The 23098-nt window shown below is 40.6% G+C and overlaps 1 protein-coding gene across 3 annotated transcripts in view; it reads right to left on the bottom strand.

Annotated features, from left to right (window-relative positions):
* LOC126092542 (transport and Golgi organization protein 1 homolog) overlaps nt 1-23098 on the bottom strand; it is a 158229-nt gene that overhangs the window by 25497 nt on the left and 109634 nt on the right. For 2 of the 3 annotated variants that reach the window (XR_007521353.1, XM_049908195.1), the window contains exons 12-13: nt 15788-15889; nt 4804-4902 (exon numbers count right to left, since the gene is read on the bottom strand). Coding sequence is in view for 2 of the 3 variants with exons in the window: in XM_049908195.1 (XP_049764152.1) it covers nt 4804-4902; nt 15788-15889 (201 nt within the window). In the remaining variant the exon portion in view is untranslated. The remainder of the gene's footprint in view (nt 1-4803; nt 4903-15787; nt 15890-23098) is intronic. The other variant, XM_049908196.1, reaches the window with a different exon arrangement.

Here is a 23098-nt window from a genome sequence, read left to right as displayed (position 1 = left end):
CACACACACACACACACACACACACACACACACACAAATGCAACTGCAGTCTCAGGCAACTCAAACCACACTGTGAGTAGCAGCACCAGCGCATGATGGGAGTGGTGACTGGGTGGGGGTAAGGAGGAGGCTGGGGCTAGGAGGAGGAGGGATAGTATGGTGGGGGTGGCGGACAGTGAAATGCTGAAGTGCTGCAGGTTAGACAGAGGGCAGGGGAGATGTGGGGAATTGGGGGGGGGGGGGGAGTAGTGGAAAAGGAGAGAAATAAAAAGACTGGGTATGATGGTGGAATGACGGCTGTGTACTGCTGGAATGGGAATAGAGAGGGGGCTGGATGGGTGAGGACAGTGACTAACGAAGGTTGAGGCCAGGAGGGTTTTGGGTACGTCAGATATATTGCAGGAAAAGTTCCCACCTGTGCAATTCAAGAAGACTGGTGTTGGTGGGAAGGATCCATATGGCACAGGCTGTGAAGGAGTCATTGAAATGAAGTATATCATGTTTGGCAGTGTGTTCAGCAACAGGGTGGTCCACTTGTTTCTTGGCTGCAGTTTGTCACTGGACATTCATGAGGACATACAGCTTGTTGATCGTCAGTCCTACATAGAATGCAGTACAGTGGTCACAGCTTAGCTTGTAGACCACATGACTGGTTTCACAGGTAGCCTTGCCTCTGATGGGATAGGCGATGCCAGTGACCAGACTGGAGTGGGAGGATGTATGGGACAGGTCTTTCATCTAGGTCTATTACAGGGATATGAGCTATGAGGTAAGGGATTGGGAGCAGGGGTTGTGTAAGGATGAACAAGAAATGTCCTGCCCATTATCCTTCCCACCCCTCCAACAGTGGCATTCCACCATCCACCGAACCTACACAATATGCACATCTATCCTTACACAACCCCTGCTCCCAATCCCATACCTCATGGCTCACACCCCTGTAATAGACCTAGGTACAAGACCTGTCCCATACATCAACCCACCACTACCTACTCCAGTCCAGTCACTAACATCACCTATTCCATCAAAGGCAGAGCTACCTGTGAAACCAGTCATATGGTCTACAAGCTAAGCTGCAACCACTGTGCTGCATTCTATGGAGGCATGACAACCAACAAACTGTCTGTCCGCATGAATGGCCACCAACAAACTTTGGCCAAGTAACAAGTGGACCCTACTACCTACCAAGCGAGGCATGGGATTGGGTGTTGTTTGTCCTTCATCATCATGGACAAGCAAGTCAGTGAAGTGGCGTCAACTAAAATGACTTGCAATATGGTGGCCGAACTCCGAAGCGGATATCCTAGCCAATAAATGCCGTATGATCATTTTCATTTCCTGTATACTACCTCTTCTTGTGATTCTTTAACAGAATATTCAACAGCCGGGGCAGAAACATTAGAAAAAGGTCTGCCTCCATGTGGCAGGGACTGTAACGGAATGGGGGCTTGTCAAGCCAACCTAACTTGCAAGCAGCCATTGCGGCTAAGAGACCTAACGCTGCCTGGCTTGTCACTTGTCTTAAGTAGCACACGGCCCACCTCAGTAACCCAGGTGGTGGGCTACTCTGATAGTGTTTAAATGAAAAAATGAAATGAACAGAATATTCACTGTTACCATCTGGTATTTACTGCAGAACTCCACTAGTCTTTCTCCTCTCTCATTCCTACTACCAAGCCCACAATCTCCTGTACGCATTCTTCTACTCCTTCCCCCACAGCAGCATTCCAATCCCCCATGGCTATTAGATTTTCATCTTCTTTTATGTATGGAATTACCCATTCAATACCTCATATACTTTCACTACCTATTCATCTTCTGCTTGCGACATTGGCATGTATACCTGAACCATTGTTGTTGGTGTTGATGTGCTGTCAATTCTGATGAGAACAACCCTGCAACTTAACTGTTCACAGTAACCTGTCCTATCTTCATATAGATATGAATACTACTCCCATTATACCATTTTCTGCTGCTGTTGATATTATCCTATACTCATCTAACCAGAAATCCTTGTCTTCTTTCCGTTTAACTTCACTGACACCCACTACACCTAGATTGGGGGAATACTGCAGAATCTTTTGCCAATGGAGAGATCATGATAACAATTTTTCAACTACAGGCCACAAGTCCTGTGGATACATGCTATGCGTATTTAATGAATGTTTAGTATTGTCTTCTGCATCCTCGTGCCATAGATGACCTTTTAGAGGCATTTCCACACACCAAGGGCAAGAGAATGCCCTGAACCTGTCTGCTCCTCCATCCTCTTTGACAAGGCCGCTGGCAGAATGAGGATGACTTCTTACGCCAGAAGTCTTCGGCATAAGCTGATTGTTTGGTTGCAAGGTCACCATGTCTGTTTCAACCTTCTGATGGTCAGGTGCTACTTAGCTACAGACTGCCATCTTTATTGGAGGTGTTGTCAAAAATTTATGTTGGACAACCTGCACTACCGCACAGCACCACACAGAGCACTAGATGTATTTCCACCTACAGTATGCTAAGAAATTAGCAGTAGCAAAACATGCTCTGGAAAATGTACAACAAATTGATTTCAGTGAGACATCTACTGTCAAACAGTTTCTGGGATAGCATTATAAAAGAGGCACTTAAGCTGAAATTTCTGAAAACACCTTCAATAAAGACAGCAGTCTGCTGCTAAGAACCACTTGAGACATGGCCATCAAATAACTGATGTGAGTGTGATAGTCTTGCAACTGAAATATTACTTTATATGGCACCAGATGGGGTATCAATGACATCACAGGCAGTAGCACTGCTATGTAAGGGCAGCAGCAGGTACATAACAGCCGCTACTTGACAATAGCTAAGGAGTATTCGGATGAAAGTTGATGAGTTCTTAACTACTTGATTCGCCTGGAAGCATGAGAAAATTTTGTCACTTTAATATTGCTGTGAAACTATGCATTTGTAATCTGCTAAGTATTCCATTAAAGAAGACAAAATAGTGTAAAAATAAGACTATTCCCAGGCCATCACCTCTCAGTCCCCCACCATTTCATTTCTCATATACTCCAGTCATCATCCAGTACTATGTGACAGATGATCAGTTACTTTTATCATTTTTTGCAATCAACAGCATACTTTTGTCTCAACTGGATGCATTGTTAACTGAAACATCGGTAGCATGGTTGCAAATTATTTTGTGTTGGCACTTTTGGATAGTAGACTGTGTGTGTCAAATATGGATATAAAGTCAAAGTTTCATGCCCAACTGTTAGCTGCTTCCCACGAGGAACACAATAGAGCCAACTGTTAAAGGCTTAGGATTTTATCCAAATTTGGAGGAACTACAAATCATGTTTTATTCAATCAGCCTGTTAAGGAGTCATGATTTTATTGTTTAATTGTGTGATAAAAAAGATCCTTACCGTATTTCCACACTTGAAGAGGAATTCGGAACAAATTAGAGCTGTATACAGGACAGGACAACTAAGGTATGAGTGTAGTTTGAAAAATTGGTGAAATCACCACCGAGTGTCAGTGCTAGTGTAACAAGGTTGCTGTGTAATAGAAGGTCATCTTTTATGAGTAAACATGTGATGCGTCCATGATCTGGGTAAAGATCTATGGTGCAGAAGTCTCTCTGTCACTCCTTGTAGTGATTTGCAATGATCGGGGAAGAGAGAGAGAGAGAGAGAGAGAGAGAGAGAGAGAGAGAGGGGGAGAGAGAGAGAGTCAAGCAGAGGTTAGGTACATCATAAAGAACGATTTGAATGCAAAGGAAATTCATGTTCATATTCAGAACATGCTGGGGCTCTGCTCTTTCAATTACATAAAATGGTCATGGAAGATTGGCAACTGAAAATGTGAGAAATTGCGCAAACAGTAGTCATGTCATCTGAACGAGCCTATCACATTTTGACAGTGGAATTGGATATGAGAAAATTATCTGCTTGATAGCTGCGATGACTCTTAATGCGGGATCAGAAATGCGTCAGAATGGAAATGTCCGAACAATGTTTGATCCATTTTCAGAGCAACCAACCATATCTTTTGCACTGGTATGTAACCACAGATACAACTTGAGTCCACTACCATACCCCAAAGACAAAACAACACTCAAAGCAATGGAAACACTGATTCACCACCACTATCACCACCAAAGAAAGCAAAGGGAAAATGGTCAATCGGTGGCATCAGTTTTCTGGGATGCAAAAGGGATTTAGCCAATAGGTGATCTTTCCACTGGTCAAACAATTATGGGACAATACTACCCTAACCTCTTGGACCAACCTCAGCAAAAGAAATGTGAAAAAACACCAAGACTGGCAAAGAAGAAAACCATCTTTCAACAAATAATGTTTGCCCTCATGCAAGTGTTGTTGCTATGGCTAAAATACTTGAAGATATGACTTGTTGCCACACCTGCCTTGTTCACATGATTTGAATCCATCAGACTTCCAACTTTTCCCCAAGCTGAAAATTTTTCTAGGTGGATGGAGATTCTCTTCAAATGAAGAACTGACAGACAAAGTTGATGGGTATTTTCAAGATGAGATTAAGGCACTGGAACATTACTGGACCAAGTGTGTTACTTTACATAGAGACCATACTGAAAAATGAAAAACAGTTTCATTGACATACATCGTTCCTTTTTACTCCATTCTGAGAACTTTTCAAACTACCATTGTACGAGGTAAACAAATGAAGCCTGTATCACAATATTTGGAGCAAAAGCTGTAATATAACACTACCTTTGTGTGATCAAGCAGTGTAAGTCTACAGGATGATAGCAGTCTAAGTTCTTTTTACAGGGAAATAAAAATTCCAAAGTACCCAAGACAATCTCGCATTATTTTGTCACTTTCCATCTTCTTCTCTGGTGAATGCACACAGTTTTGAGCAACTGCCATTTCCACGGGTGACACCACACCACTGAATCATACATACAAAAACTATAGTCATAAACAATGTAAAATTATTAGTAGGAGTACAGCGGACATCATAAAGAAGCACTGCAACTAATTTTACACATGAGAGTTATTCAAAGAGTGACATTCCATATTTTCTCCCTAAGAACATATTCAACAAAAATTTAAAAAACTAAATACAATAGTGGGTATATCAATGCATATTTGTTATGTTTGTTATCTTCTTTTCTGAGGTTTGGTAACTAACACGGTCGCTGCCTGTATGAAATACATCACATTACAGATTACATCATTAATAGTATGTTTTTCGCTAACCACCTGTCTGCAATAATGATATTTTCTTCACATCCTTGGGGCTTCTATAAATATACAGAATGCTTGGCAGAATAAAATGATCATTCATAAAAATATAAAATTGTCTTTCTGAGAAACTATTCTCTGTCAGGCTTTCAGAAACAATTTTGCACAGACTATTGAATATTAGAAGAGCTCAATAACTAAACACACACTTTATGTCATAAAAAGTTGTTTCAACAATCCTCTTATTGTGATGGAGTAAACCATACAAATAATGAAATAGGTGTTGTTCAGCACGTCAGGAGCTTTTTTTTTTTATCTGTATGTTGAGCACATGGAAGATCTTACAGCTTTGATGCTGATTTTTCTGTTGTCTTAATTTTCTGAAACTACTGCCCCACAGCACTTGTAACAGCATCAAGACTCTGACAAACTAAATATCAATATTTTTGACATATCAATACTAATTTGTTTTGATGCTGCTGCTAGTAATCTGACATTGAAATTGATATCCTTCTTAACAAGTCACTATTGGTACAAAATCTGCTGGAATCATCTGAAATTGCATACACACATCTCCCATTTAAAATTTTAAATCTTAATCTTTGACTAGATAAATGAAAATGTGTAATATTACTTCCTAAACTACCTTTACAGTGGTAAATAGCTAAGCATAAAAATTTTTAAATTGTAATCAAAATATATAGATGTTGTTGTTGTTGTGGTCTTCAGTCCTAAGACTGGTTTGATGCATCTCTCCATGCTACTCTATCCTGTGCAAGCTGCTTCATCTCCCAGTACTTACTGCAACATATATCCTTCTGAATCTGCTTAGTGTATTCATCTCTTGGTCTTCCTCTACGATTTTTACCCTCAACACTGCCCTTCAATGCTAAATTTGTGATCCCTTGATGCCTCAGAACATGTCCTACCAACCGGTCCCTTCTTCTTGTCAAGTTGTGCCACAAACTCCTCTGCTCCCCAAATCTATTCAATACCTCCTCATTAGTTATGTGATCTACCCACCTAATCTTCAGCATTCTTCTGTAACACCAAATTTCGAAAGGTTCTATTCTCTTCCTGTCCAAACTATTTATCGTCCGTGTTTCACTTCCATACATGGCTACACTCCATAAGAATACTTTCAGAAATGACTTCCTCACACTTAAATCTATACTCGATGTTAACAAATTTCTCTTCTTCAGAAAGGCTTTCCTTGCCATTGCCAGTCTACATTTTATATCCTCTCTACTTTGACCATCATCAGTTATTTTGCTCCCCAAATAGCAAAACGAATTTACTACTATAAGTGTCTTATTTCCTTATGACTATAATAGAGGGAAACATTCCACATGGGAAAAATATATCTAAAAAGAAAGATGATGAGACTTACCAAACAAAAGCGATGGCAGGTCGATAGACACACAAACAAACACAAACATACACACAAAATTCTAGCTTTCGCAACCAACGGTTGCCTCGTCAGGAAAGAGGCAAGGAGAGGGAAAGACAAAAGGATTTGGGTTTTAAGGGAGAGGGTAAGGAGTCATTCCAATCCCGGGAGCGGAAAGACTTACCTTAGGGGGAAAAAAGGACAGGTATACACTCGCGCACACACACACATATCCATCCGCAAATACACAGACACAAGCATTTCCTTAGCATCACCTAACTTAATTTGACTACATTCCATTATCCTCGTTTTGCTTTTGTTGATGTTCATCTTATACCCTCCTTTCAAGACACTGTCCATTCCGTTCAACTGTTTTTCCAAGTCATTTGCTGTCTCTGACAGAATTACAATGTCATCGGCGAACCTCAGAGTTTTTATTTCTTCTCCATGGATTTTAATACCTCCTCCGAATTTTTCTTTTGTTTCCTTAACTGCTTGCTGAAAATACAGATTGAATAACATCGGGGAGAGGCTGCAACCCTGTCTCACTCCCTTCCCAACTGCTGCTTCCCTTTCATGCCCCTCGACTATTATAACTGCCATCTGGTTTCTGTACAAATTGTAAATAGGCTTTCACTCCCTGTATTTTACCCCTGCCACCTTCAGAATTTGAAAGAGAGTATTCCAGTCAACATTGTCAAAAGCTTCCTCTAAGTCTACAAATCTATTTTCTAAGATAAGTCGTAGGGTCAGGATTGCCTCACGTGTTCCAACATTTCTACGGAATCCAAACTTATCTTCCCCGAGGTCGGCTTCTACCAGTTTCTCCATTTGTCTGTAAAGAATTTGCATTAGTACTTTGCAGCTGTGACTTATTAAACTGACAGTTCGGTAATTTTCACATCTGTCAACACCTTCTTTCTTTGGGATTGGAATTATTATATTCTTCTTGAAGTCTGAGGGTATTTCGCCTATCTCACACATCTTACTCACCAGATGGTAGTTTTGTAAGGACTGGCTCTCCAAAGGTCGTCAGTAGTTCCAATGGAATGTTGTCTACTCCCAGGGACTTGTTTCGACTCAGGTCTTGTTTCGACTCAGGTCTTTCAGTGCTCTGTCTAACTCTTCACGCAGTATCGTATCTCCCATTTCATCTTCATCTACATCCTCTTCCATAACATTGTCCTCAAGTACATCGCCCTTGTATAGACCCACTATATACTCCTTCCACCTTTCTGCTTTCCCTTCTTTACATAGAACTGGGTTTCCATCTGAGCTCTTGATATTCATACAAGTGGCTCTCTTTTCTCCAAAGGTCTCTTTAATTTTCCTGTAGGCAGTATCTATCTTACCCCTAGTGAGATAAGCCTCTACATCCTTACATTTGTCCTCTAGCCATGCCTGCTTAGCCATTTTGCACTTCCTGTCGATCTCATTTTTGAGACGTTTGTATTCCTTTTTGCCTGCTTCATTTACTGTGTTTTTATATTTTCTCGTTTCATCAATTAAATTCAATATTTCTTCCGTTACCCAAGGATTTCTACTAGCCCTCATCCTTTACCTACTTGATCCTCTGCTGCCTTCACTACTTCATCCCTCAGAGCTAACCATTCTTCTTCTACTGCATGTCTTTCCCCCGTTCCTGTCAACTGTTCCCTTATGCTCTGCCTGAAACTCTGTACAACCTCTGGTTCTGTCAGTTTATCCAGATCCCATCTCCTTCAATTCCCACCTTTTTGCAGTTTCTTCAGTTTTAATCTACAGCTCATAACCAAAAGATTGTGGTCAGAGTCCACATCTGGCCCTGGAAATGTCTTACAATTTAAAATCTGGTTCCTAAATCTCTGCCTTGCCATTATATAATCTATCTGATACCTTCTAGTATCTCCAGGATTCTTCCATGTATACAACCTTCTTTTATGATTCCTGGACTAAGTGTTAGCTATGATTAAGGTATGCTCTGTGCAAAATTCTACCAGACGGCTTCCTCTTTCATTTCTTACCCCCAATCCATATTCACCTACTATGTTTCCTTCTCTCCATTTCCCTACTCTCGAATTCCAGTCACCCATGACCATTAAATTTTCGTCTCCCTTCACTACCTGAATAATTTCTTTTATCTCATCAAACATTTCATCAATTCCTTCATCACCTGCAGAGCTAGTTGGCATATAAACTTGTACTATTGTAGTAGGCATGGCCTTCATGTCTATCTTGGCCACAATAATGTGTTCACCATGCTGTTTGTAGAAGCTTACCCGCACTCCTATTTTTTTATTCATTATTAAACCTATTCCTGCATTACCCCTATTTGATTTTGTATTTATAACCCTGTATTCACCTGACCAAAAGTCTTGTTCCTCCTGCCACCAAACTCCAATAATTCCCACTATATCTAACTTTAACCTATCCATTTTCCTTTTTAAATTTTCTAACCTACCTGCACGATAGGTGATCTGACATTCCACACTCCGATCCGTAGAACGCCAATTTTCTTTCTCCTGAGAATGACGTCCTCTTGAGTAGTCCCCGCCCAGAGATCCAAATGGGGGACTATTTTACCTCCAGAATATTTTACCCAAGAGGACGCCATCATCATTTAACCGTACAGTAAAGCTGCATGCCGTCGGGAAAAATTACGGCTGTAGTCTCCCCTTGCTTTCAGCTGTTCGCCGTACCAGCACAGCAAGGCCGTTTTGGTTTGTGTTACAAGGCCAGATCAGTCAATCATCCAGACTGTTGCCTCTGCAACTACTGAAAAGGCTGCTGCCCCTCTTCAAGAACCACACTTTTGTCTGGCCTCTCAACAGATACACCTCCGTTGTGGTTGTACCTTACGGTACGGCCATCTCTATCGCTGAGGCACGCAAGCCTCCCCACCGACGGCAAGGTCCATGGTTCATATATAGATAGAAAAAAATAACACATGCAAACTGGCAGCAGACATAATAATACTCAACATAAACAGAAAAAAAAGATATTTTGGAAAGAGATTCATTCATTTGGTGAGGAAAAAGAAAACACTTGAGGAAAAATGAATAACTGTAAATTAATCATGAAAGTTATTAAAAATGCAGAAATGGAGACACACAAGAACTGGAGAAAGGTGTGAAATGAAAACACACTATCACATGTTGGTGAAATATAAGATTTGAAAACTAGTTGAGTTACAAGTAGCACAGAGGGCAGCACACAAGTCACAGATAACTGAAGATTTCAAGATAAATGAGAGCTCAGATGAGATGAAGGAGACAACAACAGAGAAACTGGAAGAAGGCGAAAAGGTAGCATGTCATAGAAAGAAACAGTAAAGGACAGAAAAGAAATAGTTTATTCCAAATTATATGGAAGTGTCAAAACTGGAAATAAATAAATGGACAATGATGACAGTGAAAATTATGATAAGGCTGATAAAGAACTAAATAGTACCGTCAAATGGAGTGATTTCTGATGGTTTTGTCATTATTTTGATTGTAGCTTTCGTATATATTGTTAGATTAAATTGATTGTTATGAAAGTGGTAGGGTATATGCATAACGAATAAAATATTCCAGAACCAGAAAGTGTATGTGTAGGTATATTTATCTGAGGCAGTTAAATAAAGTGTCCGAAGTCACCCCATGGATTGGCGTGATTTCGGACATGTGTTTTTTAAATCTCTGTCCAAAGTTACAGTATACAGAGAGCGAATTCGTACAGTTACTGCCTTTTTTTAAATTCTACATGCTTTTTATTTGATTTTGGTGACATTCAACACATTTTAAGGGAGCCCTTTGTTACAAATAAGTGATATGGAATGATATAATGAATTTTATATATTACAGATAAGTTTTTATTTTGCAAGAATTTAAATAAACAGTCTCTTTGTTCACTTCTGCAAGAGCTCATTTAGTTATTTTCACTTAAGTGAACGGAAAGATCTTCTGACTGTCGTTTGAGAAATAAATGCACCCATTCTTCTCATGGCAAGATATTACGAAATTTCTTCTCTTTTCTGCTAGATTTATCAAGGTAGCCTTTATCTAAATATCTAATATCCAATTTAGTGAAAGTAAATCTCCAATGTGCAGCCCTCAAGATACCTCACTTCAACATTTCTTCTTTTTCTTTATTTAGCACTGGCTGTCCTCCCATTTTTTTTCGGATGTGCTTCCTGCACTTTACTTTGTAGGGTTGATTTAGGTATACCATACAAATCACATGCTTTTCTGTATGATAATTTACCACTCTGAATACCATGAACAGATTTATCTAAAAGTTCCAGGTCACAATTACACTGTATTGTAGCACCTCTCTTGCTCTTATACATTCTTGGCATCATCCGAAATCACCCCACACAGTACACAGTTCTACAAAAAACCGTAGTTATTTTATAACCTTGCACGAGAAACTCGACAAACTTGTACAGAAATTGTCTCAATGCTGTTAGCTGTTGAGCGCGTCGACAATTACGGTTACAATAACTTCCCGCTCAGCGCAACAACAGAAAGTTTCCACTTAACGATAATGCATGGATTTTTAACACTGAGACTGTTCGTCAATTATTCACCTAGGGAAACAACTGACGCAAAATAAAAGTTGTGGAAAAGCAATAAATGCAATCTTGTGCTTAAAATAACTGGTGCACGGATGTTAAAATAAGCAACTCTTTGTTTCTATGTAGTAGCAAAGAGCAAATAAGCCATACTGTCCGAATTCACCCCAGTGTCCAAAATCACCCCGTTTGACGGTGTATAAAAAATTATATGGGGTGATCTGGGTAAAGTGGTGCTAAATGGATGCTGGAGACTTAAGAATATCTTATGAATCAAGTTCCCATTCGTGAAGCTCCAATGTCATGGTGTCAGGAGAAAGAATAGCATGCTTTGTGATTGAAACATCAAAGCCCGGGATATAGTGCAATAGGGCACTGTCTGTGACAAGGCACTGATTGACTATTACCAATGCAGGCACACTACTAATCTTCATAATCATATGCTCACTAGTAACTTAATACTCGTTATCTTGACACAAAACGACGAGCTGTGAATGTTCGTATATGACATGAGCTGGATGAACTACTTTGCATGAACTATTTTGTATTACAGAATGAAATTTTCACTCTGCAGCAGAGTGTGTGCTGATACGAAACTTCCTGGCACATTAAAACTGTGTGCCGGACCGAGACTTGAAGTAGGGAACTTTGCCTTTTGCAGGCAAGTGCACTACTGGACTCCATGAGTCGTGCTTGGGTAGTTCATATGGTAGAGCACTTACCTGCGAAAGACAAAGGTCCCGAGTTCGAGTCTTGATCAGGCACACAGTTGTAACCTGCCAGGAAGTTTCATATAAGTGCACACTGCACTGCAGAGTGAAAATTTCGTTCTGGAAACATCCCCCACGCTGTGGCAAAGCCATGTCTTCACAATATCCTTTCTTCCAGGAGTGCTAGCTCTGCAAGTTTCACAGGAAAGCTTCTGTGAAGTTTGGAAGGTAGGAGATGAGGTACTGGCGGAAGTAAAGCTCCGAGGACGGGTCGTGAGTTGTGCTTGGGTAGCTCAGCTGGTAGAGCACTTCCCCATGAAAGACAAAGGTCCCAAGTTCGAGTCTCAGTCCAGCACACAGTTTTAATCTGTCAGGAAGTTTCATATTTTGTATTACTTCAAATCAGCTCAATTCCATTAGAAAAGCTGAATGATGCTTTGGTTAAAATCTTTACCAGAATTAAGAGTTCTCAGAGGTGACACAAAAAAACGCCATTGAAAATCTAACTGTGGGGGTGGGTGGGGATTGGTTGGTTGTTTTGGGGAAGGAGACCAGACAGCGAGGTCATCGGTCTCATCGGATTAGGAAAGGACGGGGAAGGAAGTCGGCCGTGCCCTTTGAAAGGAACCATCCCGGCATTTGCCTCGAGCGATTTAGGGAAATCACGGAAAACCTAAATCAGGATGGCCGGACGCGGGATTGAACCGTCGTCCTACCGAATGCGAGTCCAGTGTCTAACCACTGCGCCACCTCGCTCGGTGGTGGGTGGGGAAATGTGGGACGTGGAGACAGTTGTGAGCCTGGGCGTGCATTTTAGCAAGAAATCTCTGACTGTTTAGATTTATTTAACCTCGAATTCTGAGGGTGTAAGAGTGGCATTAGTGCACTTGGAAACAATGGCAACTCTCAGACAGCAAATGCCATTTCTTCTCAGTGGGAATGGAGGAAGATTAGCATTTAGCATAACATCAACAATAGAGTAATTGCAGATGGAGGACATACAGAGTAAAATAAGCTGTGCACTTCTCTAATTTATGGAAACCATGGAAAATAGAATGGATGGCATGATGGGGATCTGAACCTTGCTTGCCCCAAATGCCAGACTAGTGGTTCAGCCATAGGTGATATGAAAATTGTTACAAGACGTAGAAAAGTATGAAGTTAATTTGAAGTGTGAACATTAATCCATCTTTTCTAGTAAGTTCAGATTACAGAACAGCTTAGTTAACCTACATTTTGTGAGAACATTTCTTTTCTTTCTACCTACTGCAAATTTTTTAGTAGCCATGAGAACAGATCTGTGTTTACATCATCAGGCACCTCTGGAACAAGCTGCAGTGACAATGACACCACCAGACAATTATATGAGCATTCATCATGGCTGTCATGATTCCTTGAGAAGATATTCCACAATGCTCATACATTAGGTGAATACGATCATCAAACAGCAAATGCTGCTACACCCAAAATGTTGGTTAACTCCTCCAAGAAAACTCAAATGGCAGCAGATATTTCACAGTTTTTCACAGTATTCTTCAACACATTTCCAGTCACGTCATCAACACAAACAAGACTGGTTGGTGCAGAATACAGTCTAATTCTTTCAGACTAATCTATGTGCAAAGAGTATACAATTTGCATGGAGTTAATTAATTATGTGGTGTCATACAAATTTACAGTCACTGAAAAATTTACAGTCACTGAAAAATTTTGCAGTGTTTTCAATCTCAGAGAAATTCTGCAACTTGTACAAAGGACTGCTCCTGTTTAAACTCACGAGGTTATAAGCAGTGCATTCACTCCTGGCAAAAGTAATTATTTCCTTATTCTTCTAATTTAATAGTGGTAGGACAGAGTGGATGGAAACTGTTGGCTGGAGAGTAAGGGGATAGTAGGTTACTTTAGGTTGAGGCAGGTATAATTTTGGGAGCAGAGAATGTGTTGTAAGGTTAACTCTGATCAGCACAGTTCAGGAAAGCTGATGGTGGAGGGGAGGGTGTCACCCTTTGGCACAACATGCAGCCGAACATAGCATGCTTGATTTCAATGGCTCCTTCACAATCCAGGCAATCTAGGGTCCTACCCTCCATCACCAGCTTATCTGAACTGCACTGATGGGATTTATCCTTACAACACATTCTCCACTCTCTAAATTATACTAGCCTCAACCTACAGTAACCTACTGCCCCACTCTCTTCACCAAACAATTTCTGCTCCCTCTAACCTATCACCTCCTCCCTATTCACATCCCGTCACCTTAACTATGTGCCACTCCCTGCCAATGCACCCGTTCATCTTCCCTTTCTCTGTTCCTCTTCGTCTCTGCTCCCCATTAACCCCACTCCACAACCTCCCGAAGCTGCACCTGGCAGTTTTCTACTGCCTCCATTTAGCCCTGCATGCTCTACTAGACAGTGTTCCTCTCTCCTCCCACCTATATCCTGCTATCCTTCCATTTTCCTGGCCCCACTCCAGATTGTGGCTCAACATGACAGTTGCATTCCGGCCCTAGCTGCTAGAGTTGGTGGTCATGTGCACATTACATGTGCTTACTTATGTGAATGTGTACACAGTTTCTTTTCTGAAGAAGGCTTTGACCAAAAAGCTCAATGTGTAACAGTCTTTTCATCTGGTCTGTCTGCAACCCAACATGGCATCTTTATGGTGAGTAGGAATCTATCCTTTCCCTAATACTGTTGATATTACAACCTGGAGCTTCCATTGTTTGAAGTTTCCAGTTTGGTCTGGAATGACACAGTGGCCACAGTGTCTTGGGTGAAAAGATAATAATAGCAGCAGACTACTCTGGTTGTTGGAATGCACTGATGTGCTACCAATCTGGGTGCAATAAATATGAGACTCTGCTGCACATCATATCGCCCATTCAGCAATAGCTTAAACCAGCAATGGCTTTCTACTTTCTTTTTGGTATCTCTATTACTAGCTATTTTTTCAATAAAAGTTTTTATTTTCAGTGTGCCCCCATGATGATATTTGTTTCATGTCACTCAACAATATGATTATCAGCACACGCTATCCCTCAGGTGGCAACTACTTTAGCCCTCAGACATTAAGTGCTCATTACATAATTTCTAGGCCCTGAGGTCTTCAAATACATTTTTATTTAAGTGTCTACAATCTATTATCTGCTGACAACTTTACTTTATGTGGCTGAGACGTCTTAGTCTATTACTGTCATTTCCTCCCTTTCCAGTCCCAATCGTAACCGGTGTGCGAGAAGAACAACTGTTGATAAGTTTTTGCATGACCTGTAATCTAATTTTACCTTCACAGTCTCCTCACAAGATGTGCGTAGAGGGCAGCAACATATTAATTGGCTCCTGGCTGAGTTCAAACAGTAAGCCACACCATGATATACAATATATCTCTTGGAGTGTCTGGCACTGTAGTTGCATGAGCATCTCTATGATACTTTCACTGTCTAGCATTTCATTACTAATTGTTCCTTTGCACTGCCCTGCTGTCTCTCTCATCACCTACGATTTCTGAGTGCTTTCCTTAATTCCAATTACTTTGGTTTCCTCCCAACATTTTCTCTCTTTTGCTGTGTGAATGAAAATTTGGTTTAAAAAACTAGATTTTTTAAATATTTTCTATGACTGGATCTTGCTGCTTGGTAAACAGATTTTTTATGTCTACATTTGACTAGCATTCTAATCAGGCTGCAATTTTCCCAATACATAATTACGGTGATCATTTAAAGAAAATAGCCTAGTTAATATTAATTCTAGATTTAGTAGGCAGCAAACACCCAAATCTGCAGATCTGAAAAGTTTTATATTATCTTTTACACAACTGATTTAACAAAAATTACTGTTTTAATAATGTTTATTTTGTAAAGTAATTGACACGTTATTTAATTTTTTTCTCAGAGCTGCATATACAATTTTATGTAACAATAACAACAATAATAGTAATAATAATGTATACATACTTGTAATTTTCAATTTCCTCTTGCAAAGATTTTATTCTCTCGTATGTAGAGGTAGCATCACCTTCCTTCTGGATGTACATGGCTTCTTGTAAGCCCAGTTCCCTGTAACAACACAATTGCAAGTTCTATATTTTTCATCAAGAAACTATATTTCCTCTAGAAGACAGTAAGTAGTTTTCCATAATTTACAGTTATGATGAAGCAGAGAAGCTGATGTTACTGATTTTGCATTTATCTGTAATACAGGTTTTTTGTTTTTATCTGATCAAGTAACTTCCTGCTGGTTACTATAACATGACAGAATTACTAAGCACAAATACATGCACTCAGAAATAAACTGTATAGATGGAACTAATTCAGAAAGAGCAACATCTACTGTTAGAAAATATCACTTCATGTTGTTACATCACTGATGATGTTCAGGTGGCGATTTCTTTCCTTTCTCCTGCATAGTTGTAAAAGTTGCCAGGAAACACCATATAAGACGGCTACATCAGTGTGTAGCGTAGGTTGAGTAATAACAGACAACACTTCAAAAATCTTTTGACAAATCTTTAAGCAAGTATAAACTGCATTTCGGAAGAGAATGCATTGTTGGAGTTAATAAGGTAAGCTAGTTGTGACAATTTGGAAATTGTGACAACTCAGTGGGCATGTACAGTGGGTGGACAAAAATATGGAAACACTAAAAACACAGCACATTATCGCCTCCAATACGGTGTAGGGAAACTGTAGGCATTCAAATCAGTTTCCACTCATCGTAGGATGAATAAATACAGACCTGTATGGTTCTTAAGACAGTCTCATAAGATCCTTCCTGCAAAATAGTGGCAAGTTCAAGTAATGATGATGGAGATGGTTAGTGATCGTACACCATTCTCTCCAAAGTAGACCACAACAGCTCAATAATACTGGGATCTGCTGACTGTGGTGACTACGGGAGATGCATCAATTTGTCGTCATGCTTACAAAACCAGCCCTGGACAATGCGAGTCCTGTGAACAGGGGCCCTGTCGTCTTAGGGTCACAGCATCACTACTGGGGAGCAAACATTTTATCATGGGATGGACATGATTGGCAAAAATGGTCACATATCTTGGTCAATGGTGCGATTTTGTAGAGTAACAATGGGGCCCATGGTATACCATGATATGACTGCCCAAATCTCTATGTAACCTCCACCATGTTTCACTCTTGGGATGTATATTTGTCCAGAAGTTGCAAACAGTGAGAAACAAGACTCATGCAACGAAATAACTTTTTCCCATTGTTCCATAATCCAGGTTTTATGGCTCCAGCATCATATTTTTCTGTTACGAGCATTTGCATCGCTGGTGAGTGGTTCAAGATTTCTCGCTTGCCCTACAATTTCCTATTTATGGGGTTCCCTTTGTGCTATTTTGGTGCTGACAGGTTTTGTGAGTAAGATATTCAGTTCTGTAGTGACTTTTGCAGCTATTTTCCCGTAATTTTTGTCACAAACCTCTTCAATGACTGACTGTCATGGTCACTCAACACATAGATCTCACTGTTCTGACCATGACTGACACTTCCAATGCATTGAGGACACTGCACAAGTACTGTTGTTGATCAAATACAACAGCACAACCTGCACACTTGGCTAGCATCTGCATTTATGTTCAAGAATGCATTTCTCACAGTGTTTACATATTTTTGTGGAACCCCAGTACCTGTGTACACTGTTTTCAGAAATGCTCCGAATGAAAGCTGCAGACTGCCAAATGAATGGACCATTCCAATGCCTAAGAAACAGCTGCAGATCATTTCCAATTTTATTGCTGTGTCAACCCTGGGTAAAACCTCAAGCTATCAAGAGTCACCACCATCATCTTTGTCAGGAGCAACTGACTCATGGCTGCTGTTATGGTAGTCTTTTATCGATGATAGACCATTTGCGATGGGATGGCTTGCATTGTCATTATGTCATGATGACATAGATTATGTCAATGTCTACATTGGTGGCACCACAGCTCCCATACAAGTGTAAATAACTTAGCAAATTATTTATTTGTATCTTCTCAGTGTTGAGAGCTTGTATCCAACTCCAACAAGATTACATCCACTGTCCTGGCTGAAGTTATTCATGTACATTCCAATTTCTACAGTCTCTCACAACAGAATCCCAGTATGTGGAAGCAAGGGCAAGATTCTAGTTTCATTATACTTTAATTTGTGTTTATTTGTGAGGCTGATCTTGATTTTAATGTACCATTGGTGTTTTGCACAGTGGTTGGAAACGGTACAGATGGACTATCCAATGCAGTTATTTCTTTCCTCACAAGGTATCTTATAAACCTCAGTGATCTGTCCTTAACTGGGTCCAGCACCTTATCTTTTTAGGTGGTCAGGAAAGAGGTCTTATATCTCAAATTCCCAGGATTTTTCTGGATGTGACATTGCTGTTTATGCTCCTACGAGACTGATGCCGCCGCCACCAGTGCAGGTGTTGACACAACCTATGGCAGCATGACACACACCAACCAATCACAAACTGTCTACGGGCTGCAAAAGGCACCACAGCAGCAGCCACATGTCAGTTGCTCCTGTAAAAGTAACGGCTGCAACAGTTGAAATCTTGAGGTTTTATTCAGATCTGACACATAATGTTTTATATAAGAATACCATTCTGAAAAACTTCATTTCCAAACAGCTACAGGTCTAAGTGACTACTTCTATTACACAAAGATGTGTAGTGTCATTTGTGAGCAATTCTACACTACTCAGTAAGCTTCTACAACAACATGTGGAAGCCGTTCTGTCTCCTTACTGGACATCATACACCAACAGAGTTCTGTACTTTAATTTATTTTATTTGCTACAAAACTGATTAACATAAAAATACAAGAATCTAATGTAAAAATAGGACAGAAAGAGGAATTTGGAGGCAATGTAGGTACACGAATTGGGAGGGGGTGAAAGGAAGCAGGAAGGGGAAACTGTTGGATGGAGAGTGCGGGGACAGTGGGTTATCTGAGATTGAGGCCAGGACAATTGCAAGAATGCAGGATCAGTTATAAGGATAAGCCCCATCTGTGTATGTCAGAGAAACTGATGGTTGAGGGAAGGATCCAGATGGCTTGGGTTGTGCAGCACCCATTGAAATTGAGCATGCTGTGCTCAGCTCAATGTTGTAGCACAGGATGGTCAACTTTGTTCTTGACAACTGTTCCGTGGAGGCCATTCATCTTTGTGGGCAGCTGGTTGGTAGTCATATGCATGGAAAAGGCCACAGCGTTTGTAGCACAGCTGGTAGATGGCAGGGCTGCTTTCACAGGTGACCTGATCTCTGATGGGGTATGACAAGCCGGTGACAGGACTGGGATAGGAGTTGCTACGTGGGTGGATAGGGTAGGCACATTGGTCTGTCACATGGATATGATCCCTGTTGACAGGGGTTGGGAGTGGGAATGGGAGTGGCATAGGGATAGCCTAAGATTTGTAGGTTCAGTGGACAACAGGACGCCACCTTAAAAAGGGTTGGAAGGATCTTGTGTAGGATCTCCCTCATTTCAGGACAGGAAGATAATAGTGAAAGCCCTGGCAAAGGATATGGTTCAGTTGTTCCAGTCCAGAGTGATACTGGGAGATGAAGGGGCCGTTCCTTTGTGGCTGATAATTCTTGGGGGTGGTGGGAGGATATGGCACGGGAAATCTGTTTGTAGACTAGGTTTGGGGGATACTGCCTGCCTATGTATGCATTTGTGAGGCCTTCAGCATACTGGGCAAAGTAGTTCTCATCACTGCAGATTTTTTGGTGTGTAAGGCATGGCAACTGTTAAAATGCAGACACTGTTGGAGATTAGTGGGTTTAATGTGGACAGAGGTGTGGATGCAAGGGGTTATGGACTTCAGTAGGGATTGGAGATTATATTGGACTTATGGGATGGGATCACTCTTGCAGAGCTTGTAGGTGGAGGAGTCAGACAGTTGGCAGGTGCCTTCCGACAGGTAGTCACTCTGTCTCAACACAACAGTGGTGCAGCCTTTATACACATGGAGGACGATTAGGTATGGATCTATTTTCAGGTTATGTATTGCTATTTTTTCTTCTATCAAAAGATTAGTGTTTAGCAAGAGACCTGGGGAAGGATGATGAGGCCAAGTTTGCGGTAAGGAGTTCCTGGAGGTTGATCAGGGGGTGGTTAGGTGGCAGGGGGTCGCAGCTGGAGGTGGTATGAAATGTCCAACCTGTTGACATCCTACTCCCACCTTGAGGCAGCATTACCCCTCAACATACATCCTTCTCACAGTGAGAATGCATACAAAATTTAGTGCTGGAGAATGCGGCTTCTCTGATCAATTGTTTCGCAACAATACGGAGGTCGTTTGTGCGCCGGCTCACGGTGCTAGATGCACTGAAACCTTTTACGCATGCGTGGAGCGAGCTTTGTTGACCAATCACAGTGTTCGCTGGCACGTATGCGGCCCCGGTCATCATTAAATGTTAAACTTGCTTTGTCAGTGCACTACCTATTTCATAAGTCGATTTTTGAGCTGTTTATTGCTTCTAACATGGATTAGTGGCTGAAGTCAGGATCATTGAAGAAGGGTGCAGTTTCTCCATCGCTTTCACAACAAGGGAAGTTTCCAGTTGAAATGAATGAGGAGGGAGGACGACCAGAGGAAGAACAACCACAAGAAGCTCCACAGCCGGATTTATTATGTGAAAATGCTGCAAATACTCCATTGGTTGTAATATCCTGTGAAAGTGGAATAACCAAGAAGCGTAAGTACAACGAAAGCTATTTAGAAATGGGCTTTATGGAGACAAAGGAGGGTAAAGCTCAGTGTGTAATTTGTGCGCGAGTCCTTCCGAACAGTTCAATGGTTCCAGTTAAATTGCGCCGTCACTACGAAGGTACTCACCTGGATTTCCAGGCTAAATACATCGATTTTTTCAAAAGGAAGCGTGCTGAACTAACTGCTTCTCAAGATTGCATGAAAACTCATGTAAAAGCAATTAACGAAAATTCATTAAAAGCTTCTTTCTTGGTTAGTTATCGAGTGGCAAAAACAAACAAAGCTCATACCATTGCAGAAAATCTCATAAAGCTGTGTGTTAATGATATTGTTTCTTGCATGCTACACGAAAAGGCAGTAAAGCTTATATCTTCGGTGCTATTATCAAACAATACTGTCAAGAGACACATTGACATGTCAAATGATGTGAAAGACACTCTTGTTTCTCGCATCCAACACAATTCATTTCCTCTGCAGAAAGATGAATACACTGATGTTGCAGGATTAACAATTTTATTGGCTTTTGTCCGTTACGAATATTCTGTATGTTTTGAGGAGGTCCTCTTATTGTGCAGACCACTGGCTGCCAACACAAAGGTGCTGAAATACACAGCCTATTAGATGATATTTTAAAGAGCATTCAAGAGGAAAATCAATTTTTGGGCAGAGAGTGTCGAGGAGGGGCAGGTCGAGAGTTTTTCTCTTCTCAAGGAGTGTTTGAAAAACGAAACACTGGTGCTTGGGAAGAATTTGTTTCATCAAATCCTGGGACATCTCCGAAGCTTAATGTCATTGTTAGAGAATATACTTCGCAACAGCTGAAGATGAGAAGCTCCAGAAATTTGAATGGGTGGTCACCCCATTCACTGTATCCAAAAAGCTGAACATTGTATCATCAAATGAATATGACTTGTTGATAGAAATTGCCACAGACCCCACCTTGAAATCAAGTTTTGACATTGGCGGTTACTCACACTTTTGGATCAGTTTGGATAACAAGAAATGCTAACTCCTTGTTGAAAAGGCAAAACGTGTACTTCTTCCGTTTGCCACAACATACATGTGTGAATCTGGATTCTTGACCTATGCTGCCCACAAAACTACATACTGAAGCTGTCTAGCTGCAGAACCAGTCGTCTGTCTCTAGTTGTCAAGAACTGAACTCAACTTTTCAAAATTGTGTCAGCAGAAGCACCCTCAACCATCACATTAGGATTCCATTATTATTCCTACAGACTCATCTATAGTAAAGAAGAAAATATTTTTCTTCGTAGATGCTCAGTGAACGTACCTGAACTATAACTCTGTAGGAATTTTGTTTCTATCATTTACAAAATAATTATTAATTTAATTCTGTTGGCATTGATATTTTTGTTACGAAAATTAAAATGATCTCTTAAGCTAATTTCTTTTCTTTATAATATATTCTGTCCTCTCAGTTAAAAATATGGCCTGCCAATACTTCAATTACAATTATTTGCTATTACTCTGACACTATATTGTGGCAACTGGCTGTGAGCATAAACAAATGAGGACTTTTCACGTGCCATCTTGTAAAAGGTAAACCTCCTCTGCCAAAATTATTTCCTTTGGGGAAAAAAAGTCTTATGTTCTGTGAAATGCATTTCTTCTTACATAGAAATAAGAGAGTCTGTTTGTTTGTTTTCCTAATTTGTTTACATTCGAGGCTGACTGACACAATATAGTGTCCAAGTAGTAGTTGAAGTTGTCAGACAGCTGCCATTCAGTAGATACGCAAAGACGTAAAAATAACTAGACTTTCTGAGCTGTTTACATGGGCACAAAAATTGATTGTGGAACAGGAAAACGGCTTTATAAAAGCAGATTTCCAGAATCGATTCTGAAGAGTTTACCTGGCCAATCAAAAGCGGAACTGGGACATCGGTTTACGAAATCCGGTTTTGGAACACATGTAGACTGGGCGGAAGTGAACAGACCACAAGCGGCACCTTGTCAACAGCGAACAGTTTGGACTTGACGTTGACTGCTCTTGGAGGAAGGCAGCTCCAGCGTGTGAAATGCCGATTACCAAGTAATTTTAATCAGGCTATATTGTGTTGAACAAAGGGAGTAAATCCACTAGTAAGTGTCTGGATACAGTGGGAATTCAAATTGGATCGTTAATTTCAAGTTGTTTTCATTCATCTCTAAACCAAAGACTATTGATACTTCGGGGGGTCATTGGGAACATGGCACTTGCATTAAGAAGCTTTCAGTTCCATGAGTATCACTCTAAAATTTAAAGTTACTGTGCTCTTGACTGACTAGGGGTCCGCCATGGATTTTCGACTGGAGAAGGGGTCTGTCACCTCAAAAGGTTGGGAAGCCCTATTCCAGTCCTGTCTGTATTGGGTCTTATGCTGGTTTATATGGGTATATGTTTTATTTTTCTGTCTATGTAAATAAAACTATAGAATAAGAGAGCTGGCACATCTAGGGTATACATAAAAATAAAATTGACCATCAATTAAGGTGTTTTAAACCTTGGTCAGGCCAAACATACAATATAAGTTATAACCAAAAACAAAC

Source organism: Schistocerca cancellata, chromosome 7, assembly GCF_023864275.1.
Source record: "Schistocerca cancellata isolate TAMUIC-IGC-003103 chromosome 7, iqSchCanc2.1, whole genome shotgun sequence".
In the NCBI taxonomy this organism is placed as follows: domain Eukaryota; kingdom Metazoa; phylum Arthropoda; class Insecta; order Orthoptera; family Acrididae; genus Schistocerca; species Schistocerca cancellata.
The sequence above is the reverse complement of the archived record's forward strand: the minus strand, read 5'-3'. Positions and strand labels throughout refer to the sequence as shown.